The 13,429-nt window shown below is 36.5% G+C and overlaps 1 protein-coding gene across 2 annotated transcripts in view; it reads right to left on the bottom strand.

Moving 5' to 3' along the window:
* JMY (junction mediating and regulatory protein, p53 cofactor) overlaps window positions 1-13,429 on the bottom strand; it is an 81,255-nt gene that overhangs the window by 34,879 nt on the left and 32,947 nt on the right. For both annotated transcript variants that reach the window (XM_045566186.1, XM_045566188.1), the window contains exons 3-4: window positions 6,023-6,173; window positions 1,816-1,985 (exon numbers count right to left, since the gene is read on the bottom strand). In XM_045566186.1, coding sequence (XP_045422142.1) covers window positions 1,816-1,985; window positions 6,023-6,173 — 321 coding nt within the window. The remainder of the gene's footprint in view (window positions 1-1,815; window positions 1,986-6,022; window positions 6,174-13,429) is intronic.

Raw genomic sequence — 13,429 nt, 5'->3', positions numbered from 1 at the left:
ACTCAGTTAAAACATGGCTTAAGGATCTGAACAGACATTTTTCCAAACAAATTACATAAGTGGCCAATAATGGCCACATGAAAAGATACTCAACATCATTGCCATCAGGGAAATGCAAATCAAAATCACGGTGAGATTCCACTCTACACCCACTGGCTATAATCAAAAAGACAGGCAGTGAGAGAAGTATTCGTAAAGATGTACAGAAAGATGTGGAGATGGAAATGTAAAATGGTATAGCTGTTGTGGAATAGTCTGGCAGTTCCTCAGAAGGTTATTCCACTCCTAGGTATGTATCAAAAGAAATGACAGCACTATATCCATGTAAAAACTTCTACATGAATGTTCATAGCATCATTATTTATAATACCTCCAAAAATAGAAATAACCTAAATGTTCCATCTGATACATTGATAAAATTGTGGTATAACCATATAATGAAATATACTTTGGCAATGAAATATTAAGCACTGACGCATACTACAACATGGATTAAACTTAAAGACAACATCATGCTAAATGGGAAAAGTCAAAATGACCGCATGTCCAGTATAGCAAAACCATAGAGACAGAAAAATTAGTGGTTACCTAGAATAGTAGGTGGAGGTGAGGTGGAGTTTCGGGTGTGAAACAGGCAGTGACTACTAATGGGCATGGGTTTACTTTAAGGGTGATAAAAACACTGGTGATGGCCGTCTGTGTTGATATACTAAAAACCATTGAATTGTACTATTTAAATGGGTAAATTGTATGGTATGTACGTTACATCTCAGTAAAGTAGTTTTTAAAAACCAGTTTGGGCTACAAAATATAACAAATCTAATGATGAATGAAATAACTCTATTTTTACCTAATCTTTGATGTATAATTGCTCTTTTTAAAAGAACTAATACAGGCCGGGTGCAGTGGCTCACACCTGTAATTCCAACACTTTAAGAGGCTGAAGCAGGAGGAGCGCTTAGGGCCAGGAGTTCAAGACCAGCCTGGGCAACAAAGCAAGACCACATCTCTAAGAAAATTTAAAGAGAATAAAATTGGACCTCTATTAACCTGTCTTTGTTCCAGAAGAGATGGAAAGTTCCAAAATGTAATGGTATGTGTATGATATAATCAATTCTAACAAAATGTCAGTGGACTTCAACTTCTCTGGGCAGCAAAACTTCTGTAATAATTTCTAGAAAGCTTTAACTTTTTACAGTATAAAAAGCTTTAAAGCGGCTGGGCGCGGAGGCTCACGCCTGTAATCCTAGCACTCTGGGAGGCTGAGGCGGGAGGATCGCTCGAGGTCAGGAGTTCGAGACCAGCCTGAGCAAGACCCTGTCTCTACTGAAAATAGAAAGAAATTATCTGGACAACTAAAAATATATATAGAAAAAATTAGCCGGGCATGGTGACGCATGCCTGTAGTCCCCAGCTACTCAGGAGGCTGAGGCAGAAGGATTGCTTGAGCCCAGGAGTTTGAGGTTGCTGTGAGCTAGGCTGACACCACAGCACTCTAGCCCGGGCAACAGAACGAGACTCTGTCTCCAAAAAAAAAAAAAAAAAACTTTAAAGCAACTATGAAGTTCTGATGTTAGCCTCTTTTTGTTTCAACAGTGCAGTGCTGCCTACTGTCACGCTGGGATTCTGTGAAATACGCCATGTGTCTCTTAGTGGCAGCCCAAGTCACAGGCCCTATCATAAGTGTTCTCATATAATGGAAATAGTGCAAAAGGTAAGTACTGAATGAAAAAAATGTCAGTCTCATACAAAGATAAAAATGGCAAATCTTGAATTTTCTTGGATTGTATATATTTTTCTGATGGTTTCTGTTACCTCTTCCTTCAGTGCATGTTTCCTCTGTTCTAAGCAGATCTCTTTAGCTCTCATCATCTGCAAAGTCTCCTTAGAAACTGCATACTGGAGTTTTTCCATACGTTCAGCAGCTGCTGCCCATGATGCTTTACCAAATTTCTTCTGATCTGCTCGCATTCGGTCGTACACAGCTATTAATAATTTAATGAGACATAAAACAACTTGACACCAAAGAATTGGAAATCCAGATTTCACTGACCCAAGATAAATACACACATCCTATCCCCATGAGAAATTACCAATAACATCTATAAAATATATTCAGTAATATTTTAGATTCTGTCTTCAATTAATCCACAGAAATAATGTTCTACAGATGAAACTGAGGTGTCAGAATAATTTTTTAAAACTTTGAAAAATACTTTCATATGTCCAGTGTTACTAACTTTCAAGGCATCTATGAAAACTTTTAATTCTGTGGGGTTTTAATGCTTTTTCCTTGGTATGTTAGTTGAAATCAGAGCCATAACTATTTAAAATTACTTAAATCTATGTTCTATATTTTACCATTCTGTATCTTCAAAAAATACTGTAATAACCCGATGTAAGGGGAAATAAATCCTAAATGCTAGCATGGAGCTCAAGTAGGCAATTTAATTAGTACGAAATGTAATCTTTAAGTCAGGACATATTCAGTGATAATTTCTCATATGTTCAGAAGTAAATGATAAAGTCACTTTGTACTGCTACTATGTCCTAACCATCTTTTACAAATAAGTATAGTCCAGTGACCTTTACCTCAGAATTTCATGAAATCTTTTTACATAATACACATACATGCTTAAAATTAAAACTGGGCAGGGTGCAGAGGCTCGTACCTATAATCCTAGCACTTTGGGAGGCTGAGACTGGAGGATCACTTGAGGCCAAGAGTTTGAGACCAGCCTCAGCACAAGACCCGGCTCCAGAAAAAATAGAAAAACTAGCTGGGCGTGGTGGCACACAACGGTAGTCGCAACTGCTCATGAGGCTGAAGCAAGAGGATTGCTCGAGGCCTGTGAGTTTGAGGTTGCAGTGAAGTTATAATGAAGCCACTGCACTCTATAGACAGGGTGAAAAAGTAAGACCTTGTCTCAAAACAAACAAACAAACAAAATCCTGGGCCAGGCACAGTGGCTCATGCCTGTAATCTCAGTGTTTTGGGAGGCCAAGGCAGGAGGATTACATGAGGCCCAGGAGTTCAAGACTAGCGTGGGCAATAAAGCGAGACTTCATCTTTACAAAATTTAAAAATTAGCCAACACCTGTGGTGCTAGCTACTTAGGAGGCTGAGGCTGGAGGATTCCTTGAGTCCAGGAGTTTGAGGCTGCAGTGTACTCTAGCCTGACTAACAGGGCAAGACCCCATTTCTTTAAGGGGAAAAAAAAAAAAATTAAAACCATACAGTCACATTCCCTACACTCAGCTCTCCCCAAAACCTAGTGCCAATGTCCAAATGTAACTAACTTTTAACCACTCCTGGTGGTTACCCCCACACAGGAATATTGGTATTTTTGCTTTACAGCCTTTAAAAATCATCTATTCTTATTACAGGGTAACAAATTTGCTTACTTAGAATCTCCGCTCTCAATATAGTTACATCACTCCCTTTGGTTTCTCTGGGGTTTTTCCGTTTGTTTGGGGTGGGATTTTGAAGCCTTTAAATGCTAACAATAGGAAGTAATGTTTTCAATTCATAATCTCCTTGAGCCTCAGAGTTTTAGGGTTTGTAACAAAATATGCTCATGTTTATTAGTATCAAATGATTCTGCCATTTTTAATTTCTGACCACCTTTTAAAACGATAATATTAATGTGCCCACAGATTAATATAGCAGTGTACTATAGTGGGGCAGAGAAACAGCAGGGGACTTGGGGTAGATAGCTTTCAGTTAAAATCCCATTGCAACCCGTAACTGGCGTGTGACTTTCAGCATAACTGTTCTTGGCCTTATTTCCCTTGAGTGAAAAGAGTAAGGAAATATAGTGCCTAACCAGAAGGTCTGCTGGGGTTTAAAGGAGAGAATGACAGGTACTCAAATGTCTCTCCCATTTCATATGGCAATATTAATCCAACAGATGATATATTTTGCTTCAATTTTTTCTCTCATGTACATATCACCATCACTAATATTTATTTGATGTTATATTATTTTCAAAGTGCTTTTCCCATATTTTACCTCTATTTGTCCTGCAATCCTAGAGAACTGGCAAAGTATGCATTATCAATACCTTCCATATAGAATGAGAAATTGAGGGGTTTTACCAACTTAAAGCAATGTTACATGCCTATAGTAGTGCCCCAAGTTATTTAAATTGAGTCTACTACTGCTACCACTTTTACCCAAACTTGTAATCACAACATATAGTCAAAAATTCTACAAAATCACAATAATCTGAAGCCCCTTCTCTTGCTCTCCACTTCAGGAGCATGTCTGGAGCAGCCCTCTGCCCTAATTCAGTCCCAGGTTACAATACCTACTTGATACTTTGCCTTCCAACATCTTTTGATGAAACCGATGCTTATATTTAACTGTTGTTCACTTCATTTGGTATTACTGTTAAACAGCTCAGGAATATGAAGGTAACCAAAATTATTTGTGAATGTGGAATGTTTGGAATACCCCAAGTATTTCTCGGGAGACTGAGGTGGGAGGATTGCTTGGGCCCAGGAGTTTGAGGTTGCTGCGAGCTAGGCTGATGCACTCTAGCCCAGGCAACAGAGTGAGACTCTTGTCTCCAACAAACAAAAAAAAGATATCACGTTAAATCCATTTTTAAAGGAATCAGGCCGACTCAAGGGTTTTGTTTGTTTTTTACAGTTAAACAGTAACACAGCAAAATTAGGTCAAAACTGGCTCTGTATAAGAAAATAAAAGGCATGTTTTACTCCTCTTCTAAAAGAAGAGTTTTTTTAAACATTAGAGACAAGTGTATCTAGAAAGCAGACTCTAAACAAAGGTTAAGTACATAGCTCTCATAAAAAGTTTACAGTAGGGAAAGGCATCTTTAAAGTTGTTTAAAAGACTACTCTTAATGTAATGTAGTATTTCTCCTTTATTTAAATTTTATTTTTAAAATTATCATACAGCTCTAAGGCAAATACTCAAGAGTGGGATTTCTGGGTCACATGGTAACTATCTTTTAGGAAACTGCAAAATCATCTTCCAGCATGACTATACAATTTTGTATTCTCATCAGCAATCCAGGAAGAGTCCCGATTACTCTGCGTGCTCACGAGCACTTGGTATTGTTAGTAATTTTTACTTAAGCCATTTTAATAGGTGTGCAGTCATACCTTACTGCGGTTTTACTTTGCATTTCTATAATGACAAATGATGCTGAACTTTTTTTCCTATGTTTATTTGCTACCATCCTCTGGTGAAGTGTCTGTCCAAGTCCTTTTTTCATCTTTTAAATGGATTGTTTTCTTATTGTTGAATTGAAAGTTCTTTATACATTCTGGATACCAGGCCCTTTTGTCAAGATATGTGATTTGCAAATATTTTCTCTCAAATACTCTCTTGTCTTTTCATTCTCTTGACATTGTCTGGCAGAGTAATTTTTTAATTTTAATGAAATCTATTTTATCAAGTTTGTTTATGGTTTGTGCTTTTTATCACTTTGTTTTACAGTTTTCATGTCATTGATAAAAACTTTGCCCCAACTCTACGTTACACAGAATCACGTAACTCAGGAAATAGATTTTTCTCTTATTTTTTCTTCTGGAAGTTTAACAGTTTTACATTTTACATTTAGATCTATGATTCATTTTGAATTCATCTTCACAGAAGGTAAAAGGTTTATCATTTTCCTGCATACAAATGGCCAATTGTTCTAACATCATTTGTTGTTTCTCCATGGACTTATTTTATCAAATATTTGTATATCTGATATACAAATTTTTGTGAGTATTTCTATATTCTCTACTCTCTTCCATTTATTTAAAGGTGGGGTATTTGTATATATACGTGCCTAGAAAACACTAAGTCACCACAGTCTCTGTGGAAATTAAAAAAAAAAAAAGACTGAAAGGCTATCCCTTAATATGCTAATAGTGGTCTCTAACTGGTAGGATTACGAGTGATCTTTATATACTTATTTTTCCTTATAAATATTCCAAACAGAAAATATTTAACCACTCATTTTCAAAAATACCCAAACAAGGATAATTTTACTGAGAAACTTACCTTTTTGAGCTTTAGCTGTTATTTCAAAATATTTGACAGTAAGATCTTGAATGGACAGTACAGCCATGTGAGCCTTCCGCTGCCAGTCAGCATCTTCTTTTAGTAGACTCTCAATTCTTCGGGGTCCCAAATAGTCATTCTCCATGGAAATCTTTAGAGAGAAAGTGGAAAATTAAGAAGTTCATTTCTTCCTTCCTTCCTTCCTCTCACTCCTCAAACATTTACTGAACGTTCACACACCAAGCTTGCTTGCTGCTAAAACAAAGAGTGCTTGTTTTTCTATGTTCTAGAGGAGAAGCTATTAGTTTACAAAACAAGTGAATTAACAATGATACTATAAATATTTGACAAGGCCAGGCATGGTGGTTCATGCTTATAATCCCAGTACTTTGGGAGGCTGGAGGCAGGAGGATCAGTTGAGGCCAGGAGTTCAAGACCAGCCCAGCCTGGGCAATACAGTGAGAACCTCATGTCTACAAAAAATAGAAAAATTATCCAGGCATGGTGGCGCACACCTGTAGTCCCAGCTACTCGGAAGGCTGAAGCAGGAGATTCACTTGAGCCCAGAAGTTAGAGGCTACAGTGAGCCATAATCACACCACCACTGCACTCCAACTCTTTTTGAGAGAGAGATTCCCATCTCAAAATAAATAAACCAGTAAATAAAATTTTTAAAAAGAGAGACAAAACTAGCTTTGCATTACTTAAATCAAATAATGGACAGGAACAGATGAGGTGAATGCTAAAACAAAATTCACAGAAGAGACAATATTAATATAAAAGTATGTTTCAAAACACTACACAGGTATATTTTAACATAAAAGAAAGGTGCAATTCAGTAAAAACAGCAACGCACCATTTGTATGTACACAATCCTGATTTACCATATACAGAGACAAGACTGCCAAAAATTAAATGAGAAGTAACAACATTATTAGAATAATTTAAAAAAAAACCAGGCAAAATTTTAACCCATCCATTGCATACTTAAAACACTGATCAAGTATAATTAAGCCACTAAAAATTTGTAATGAAATTTTAAAGCAAAAATACAACCCATATTCTCTAAGCAATGCAGTACACAGAATTAAAAGATAGTCTAAAATGAAAGTTTAATCACCTGGAATTTAACACCCTTAAGCCAGAGGAAACTTAAAAGTAGGTTTTAGTTTTAAAGCAACAATATACTGTCATTTAAGAAAAGAAAGAGTTTCCTTAAATATTAAACAACGGTAGAGTAGTAGATTTCAAAGGGGAGAAGACCATGGATTTAATTTTGCATGTGTTCAGTTTAACTTTGCAATTGTAGCAGCCAGAGATATAAATTTGGGCACCACTGACACATAAAAGACATTTACAGGCATAAGAGCAAATGAGGCCACCTAAGGAAGTCATGAGAAAAAGGCTCATAACTGAGCCCTGAGGAATTCCAACACTCTGAAGTTGGGTGAAGAAAAGATTACAGAAACCAAGCCAGAGACAGAGGAGAATCAAAGAGGGAGCAAGATTCAAAGGAGGAGAAATTAACCTTGTCACACTGTTTAAAGGTGGAGCAGAATGACGAATAGCATCCGTGGATCTAACAATGTGAAGATTACTGAACTAAGCAACAGGAGTTTTAGAGTAACAGGCAAACTCCCTTTGCCTGCCTGTTAACTACCATCACATCTTCAGATCTCAACTTCATGGAGTCCTTCCCTGGCTCTTCCTTTATACAGTCTTCAGTGCAACAGCTAGAACGTTTCCTTCACAGTACTTACCACAATCATACTTTATATTATTATCTTGTGAACTTGAAAATATTGGCTGTTTCCCCTTGTTAGAGAACAGGTTCCATTTTTTTTTTTCTATTTTCCAGTAGCATACTGCCTGGCATAAACCAGGCAATCTACAATCTCTCCTGAATGATTGAGATGAACAAAAAAATTCAATTCCATATATTTTAATGAGATGAGAGAAATGTAGGCATATTATAAATATGCATTCTTCCAAGAATTGATTATGAGAGGAGAACAGGGTGGGAAAGTGGTGGACCTAAGAGGGGATATTGGGCTTACCAGTGGGTCTTTTGCTTTTGTTTTTTTGTCCTACCACAATGGGAGATTGTAGAGCAGGTTGAGTGTTGATAAATAGCATATAGCAGGCTGAGAGCCACTGGCCTGCTAGATACTTGCAACAAGAGCAAAACAGTGCCAAGCAAAGAAAACTAAGCCAGTTGTGGCAGCCTCGGTTTTGATATCTAATTCCTTATTCATTTGGACTGGATTATTTTTTAAATCTCAGAAGATGATTACTGTATCTCCAACCTCATGTGGCAGGAGTCTAACCTAAATACACACTGGATACTGTTAACTTTTTTTCTCTTTTAGACTTTCCCTGAGCTAATATCTGGAAATGATTTCAATTATATATTCGAATAAAGAAACCTCTTTGCTAGGTATTTCAGGGAACATAAATATGATTAAGACACATCCTCCCTAGACACTTACAATCTAATGATTAGGGTGGGAAGAGGACAAGTATCTATGGTATAGAAATTTGTCTTATTATTAGGAGACATGGCTGTTACTTATTAACTTTAGACTTTTGACCAAATCATTTAACATTCAATTAACCATTCAAAACAATCATGTATTAATATCACACATTTGCTCAGTGCCAGTATCATGCTAAGCACCAGGGATAGCAAGATATTCAGCCTAATGGAGGACAACCACACTCGAAGAACTAAAGTATGAAAAAGAAAACATCAGGACGCAGTGTGCCTAAGATACCAAGGGAACACCAAGTATAGAGGTTAGGATGCAAAGTCTGGGCAGACTTTCTAAAAGTGAATAATGAATAAATGGATTCTTAAAGAACAAGTTGAATTGTAGCCAGGTATTTAAGATGCTGATGTGTATCTCTGGGTAAAAATTATAAGAGTATTTTAAAACCTTTGAGAAAAATAAAAGGTATTGTGGGGAAATAACATATTTAGTTGTTTAGATCAGGACAGACTTCACTGAGGTTCATAATTGCAGATAGCTTAGGGAGTGGTATTTTGAAAGGTACATATGGAGTATGTGGAGAGAAAGAACCATCAAAAAGGCATGCAGGAATCAAGGACCAACCTGAGCAAAAGCGTAGAGGCAGCTATGTTCTATGCATGCTAAGGGAGAGAAAGCAGTCCAGCCTACTTTCTTTCAAGAGAAACAAATAAAAGTAATTAGAGATAAGACTAAAACCATAGGTTGTGATAACATGAGGTGGTCTTTAAATGTCAGGCTAAGGAGTGTGTACTCAATTTAACAGGAAACCACTGTGGGATTTTGAGCAGTAAGTGGCATATTTAGACTTCAACTTAGATTTAAGGAATTCTAGAGTACTTGATTGCTTAACAAAATCAGTATAATTAGTACTTTCTTTTGTTGCAATTATCTCTGATTTTAAAACATCTTAAAAAGCATAAGATTAATATTTGCAAGTATGGGATAGAAATTTAATACTATAAATCAGAAGTTTTAATGCCTTAAATGGGACACTGACAGAGGTTCTTTTCAAACTTCACACACTTTAACAATGCAAAGAAAATATAAATGGAAATGAGAGAACTTACAGCATTTTGACAAGAAAGTCTAAATTCTTTAATATGAAGATAACTTATCCTTTGCCACCTTCATATATTCAAATATACAGAAAATGAAATGCTTGGTATGCTTTTAAGTTGTTTTTAACTAGCTTTTAAAAAGAATTTGAGAGAGGGGGTCTTGCACTATTGTCCAGGCTGGAGTGTAGTGACTACTTACAGGCATGATCATAATGATCATCCTGACTGAGCCTCGCAAGTAGGTGGGACTACATACTGGCTCACACCACAATGCCCGGCCTTTAACTGAGTTCTAAAACTCAGTAACTATAATGTCCATCCAACTGTTAAAGATCTGTACATAGTTTACTACACCTAAGACCTTAAGAGAGGTGACTAAATTTTCCCCCTAACTTTTGAAGATGTATATAAATTCTTATTGATCACCTCCAAGTTCATTCTTCTTCCTTGGTATGCTACGGTTGTCCATCTGCAAATCACATTTAGGCTTTGCCAACAGGAGGGGTTAGAAGAGACCCATTTCTTCGTGTCTGCATCTCTGTTTGCTGTTCCTGTAAATACCATCCCAGACTTGCTTCTTTACCCCAACATCACCAGTTCCTTCCTGTCACAGTAACAGAATCCAGCTTGCAGTTTTTTCAACCCTAGTCTCATAGTGCAGCCCCCTGCCCGAAGACAAACGTCCCTGCCACCCTCACAGATCTGGGTCTCTCCGTTGAGAGAACTAGGCAAGCAATGCCTTATTCTTCAGAGGTCAGCTCCACAGAGCCCCTCTTCTAACGCTTGAGTTTTAATCATTCCCACCCAACCATAGGAGTGGTAGCTGTTTTTACAATTGCTTCCTCTAAAATATCTTAGAATTATTTTCTTATGTTCTTAATTATCTAGTCAACAACTTTGTACCTAGTTAACAATTCTTTACTAAATTCCTTCTGTTGGAATAACTAGTTTGATTGTCTAATCAGACCCCAACAGATACAACAAGCCTGCAATGTCTACTGAAAAAAAGAAGAAAAAAACCCTACGAAATTTAATAAACAAATATCACTTAAAATTCAAAAAAATCTCAGAACATTAAGACAGAAGGCACTTTCATTTCCACAGTTAAACACTGTACTGTTTATCAACAGAAAAGAAAGAAAAAAAATAAGGTCAAAACTTGCATTATGGCTTTTTTGCAGAGGAAAGTTTTTTTTTTAAATCCTGTGGCAATTACTTGAAAATAAGTTGTCCTTTTCTGTTGGAGCACTATCTTTAGCTTCACTATCCATGTACAGTCACAAATATACAGACCACAGACATGCTTTATGCTTTTTGAATGCTGTTTAAACTGACTTTTCAAACATAGTAGCTATAATACTGCAGCCAATTGTTAAGAAACTTATTTTATTGTGCCTAAGACATTAAGCAAAGATACTAAGTTCTTTTCCTAACTTGGCAAATTTGAAGATGTATAGCAACGGTCAGCTGGATCATGTGCTAAAAACAATGACACCTCTGTTTTTAATTTCAGTGCTAGAAAGAAAGCAGTGCCTGTTTTTAACTTGAAAAAAACTGTGTGTTAGTTTAGGTAGCTAGGACAGTGAAACTAGTTTATATATACAAACTTCCTGGCATGGACTTATTACAAAATCTATCACTTGCTTAGATACTGCTTTTGTATGAGGAACTTACTGTGTTATTCCTGGCTAATACTGGGATAGCAGGAGGGGGAAACTCAACTTAGATACTTCAAGTGAAACAAATGAAGTAGGGGTGAGTCAAGATTTAACTAGGAGACAACTGGCAAAATGAGGTGACTGGCAACAAGAGGAAGAACTGTGGATGCCTTCCAGTTAGGGGCTTATTCTCTTTTAGTAAGTATTAAAAATAACTTGGACAGTCTGTTTAAAGTGCTTACAGTTGATCAGGAAGATGATCAGTACTCCAATGCACTAACTGACCCTGACCCGTTAAAGATACCAGGTTTAAAAATCTAGAGGATCATCTAGTTTAAACCTCATTTTATAGATAAGAAAAGTGAGGCCCAGAAAAATTACAGCTTTCAGTTCATGTGCTTAAATCCCTAAGCTGTTTCAAGTCCTATTTTACTAGGCTGGTGGTTCGCAAACTTCAGTAGGTATATCATAATCACCTAGAAACCTTGTTAAAACAAAAGATACTGAGCTCCATTCCTAAAATTTCGGTAAAGATCTCAGGGGAGACCCAAAAATCATTATTTCTAACAGGGTTCAAGGTGATACTGATGTTACTAGTCAGGTGATCACATTTTTGAGAACCAATGTAGTACTTAGCTCCCTAAAGGAGTATCCATCTCAGAACGTCTTCCTGGCCTAAAATAGCACCAGGTAAGCAGGAGCTGTTTAATGCTTATTAGGTGAGACAGGGGGTTAGTAAAAGATCTTTCTTAATTTCCATTTATATAACTTTAATAACCAAGACTATATTAGAATATATTTAATAGAAAATATTATACATTAAGTGTTAGTGTTATAATAAATATTAAATGTAAAAATAGAAATACATAATACATTTGGGAAGTCAAGTTAACTTCTTTCCTATCATTCTTTAATACCTAGGTTAATGAAACCACTGGAATTCAAGTTCTTTATAAAGAGAATAAAGAGTAATGGTCAACCTCCATGGAATGTTGTAGCAGTCTAGCTGCTTACCACCTTTCCTCTCATTGTCTATAAATCCTTAGACCTTAGACCCAAGGCATACCAAACATCTCACACCCTCAGGTATAAATGAACCAGGAGGCTTTGCTATCAGACACACGTGTGATTGAATCCCAATCATGCTACTTGTTAGCATCTACCAATGGTGTGGGGACTCAGTTGGTGACTCAGTTGGTGCCAATAACACATTGCTGGAATGAAAGCACAAGCACCTTGTCTGTTTACTGTACCACTTCTGTTTTCACATATCTCTATCTGTAATATTCTCCATTCCAGTCTCCAGTACAAACCCATGTGCCGACTTTCTACTGAATTCTTACTCATTCTTCCATAGTTAGACCCTGGATAGTCCCTCTTTTTCCATGTATCTTTAAGCACTGTTGATCACCCCATTTTGTGTGCTGCTTATATAATCATTTCCATTCTTCTCAATTAACTTTTTTGTCTTTTAAAGAAATCACTGTTATTGAAGTATAAGTTACATACAAAAGGCACTGTTCATAGGTGTAAATTTTCATTAATTGTGACAAATTTATACACCCATTTAACCACTAAATTCAAGACTTAGAGAATACTTCCACAGAGGATTCTATTATCTGTTCCCCACCCCCCCCAATTTCCCCTGACCCACACAAGCAACAACTTTCTGTCAGTACAGATCACATTAACCATTTCTAGAATTTCATATAAATGTATTATACAGTTTATGTTCTTTTCATCAGCATAATTTTTATAAGAATTTTATTAAGGCTTAATTTACATACAACCAACTGAATCTATTTAGAGTGTTCAATTCAATGAGTTTTGACCACGATATACATCCTCAAACAACCACCATAATCGAGATACTGAACATTTCCATCACCTCCAAGAGATTCCTTGCACCCCTTTGCAATCTGTCCCACTTCATGTATTCTACACTCTTTTGTATTTGACTTCTTTGACCTAGCATAACAACTTTGAGACTGCCCCTTTTGTATCTATCAGTTCATTCCTTTGTATTGCTAAGAAATATTCTATTACAATCATGTAGCACATAAGGACATTTCGGTCAACAATGAACCACACAGACGACAGAAGTTCAATAAGATTATAATGGAGCTGAAAAATCCGTACAGCTTAATGACATCTTGATGA

Source organism: Lemur catta, chromosome 12 (assembly GCF_020740605.2).
Source record: "Lemur catta isolate mLemCat1 chromosome 12, mLemCat1.pri, whole genome shotgun sequence".
Lineage (NCBI taxonomy): Eukaryota > Metazoa > Chordata > Mammalia > Primates > Lemuridae > Lemur > Lemur catta.
This window is presented reverse-complemented; position numbering and strand designations above follow the sequence as displayed.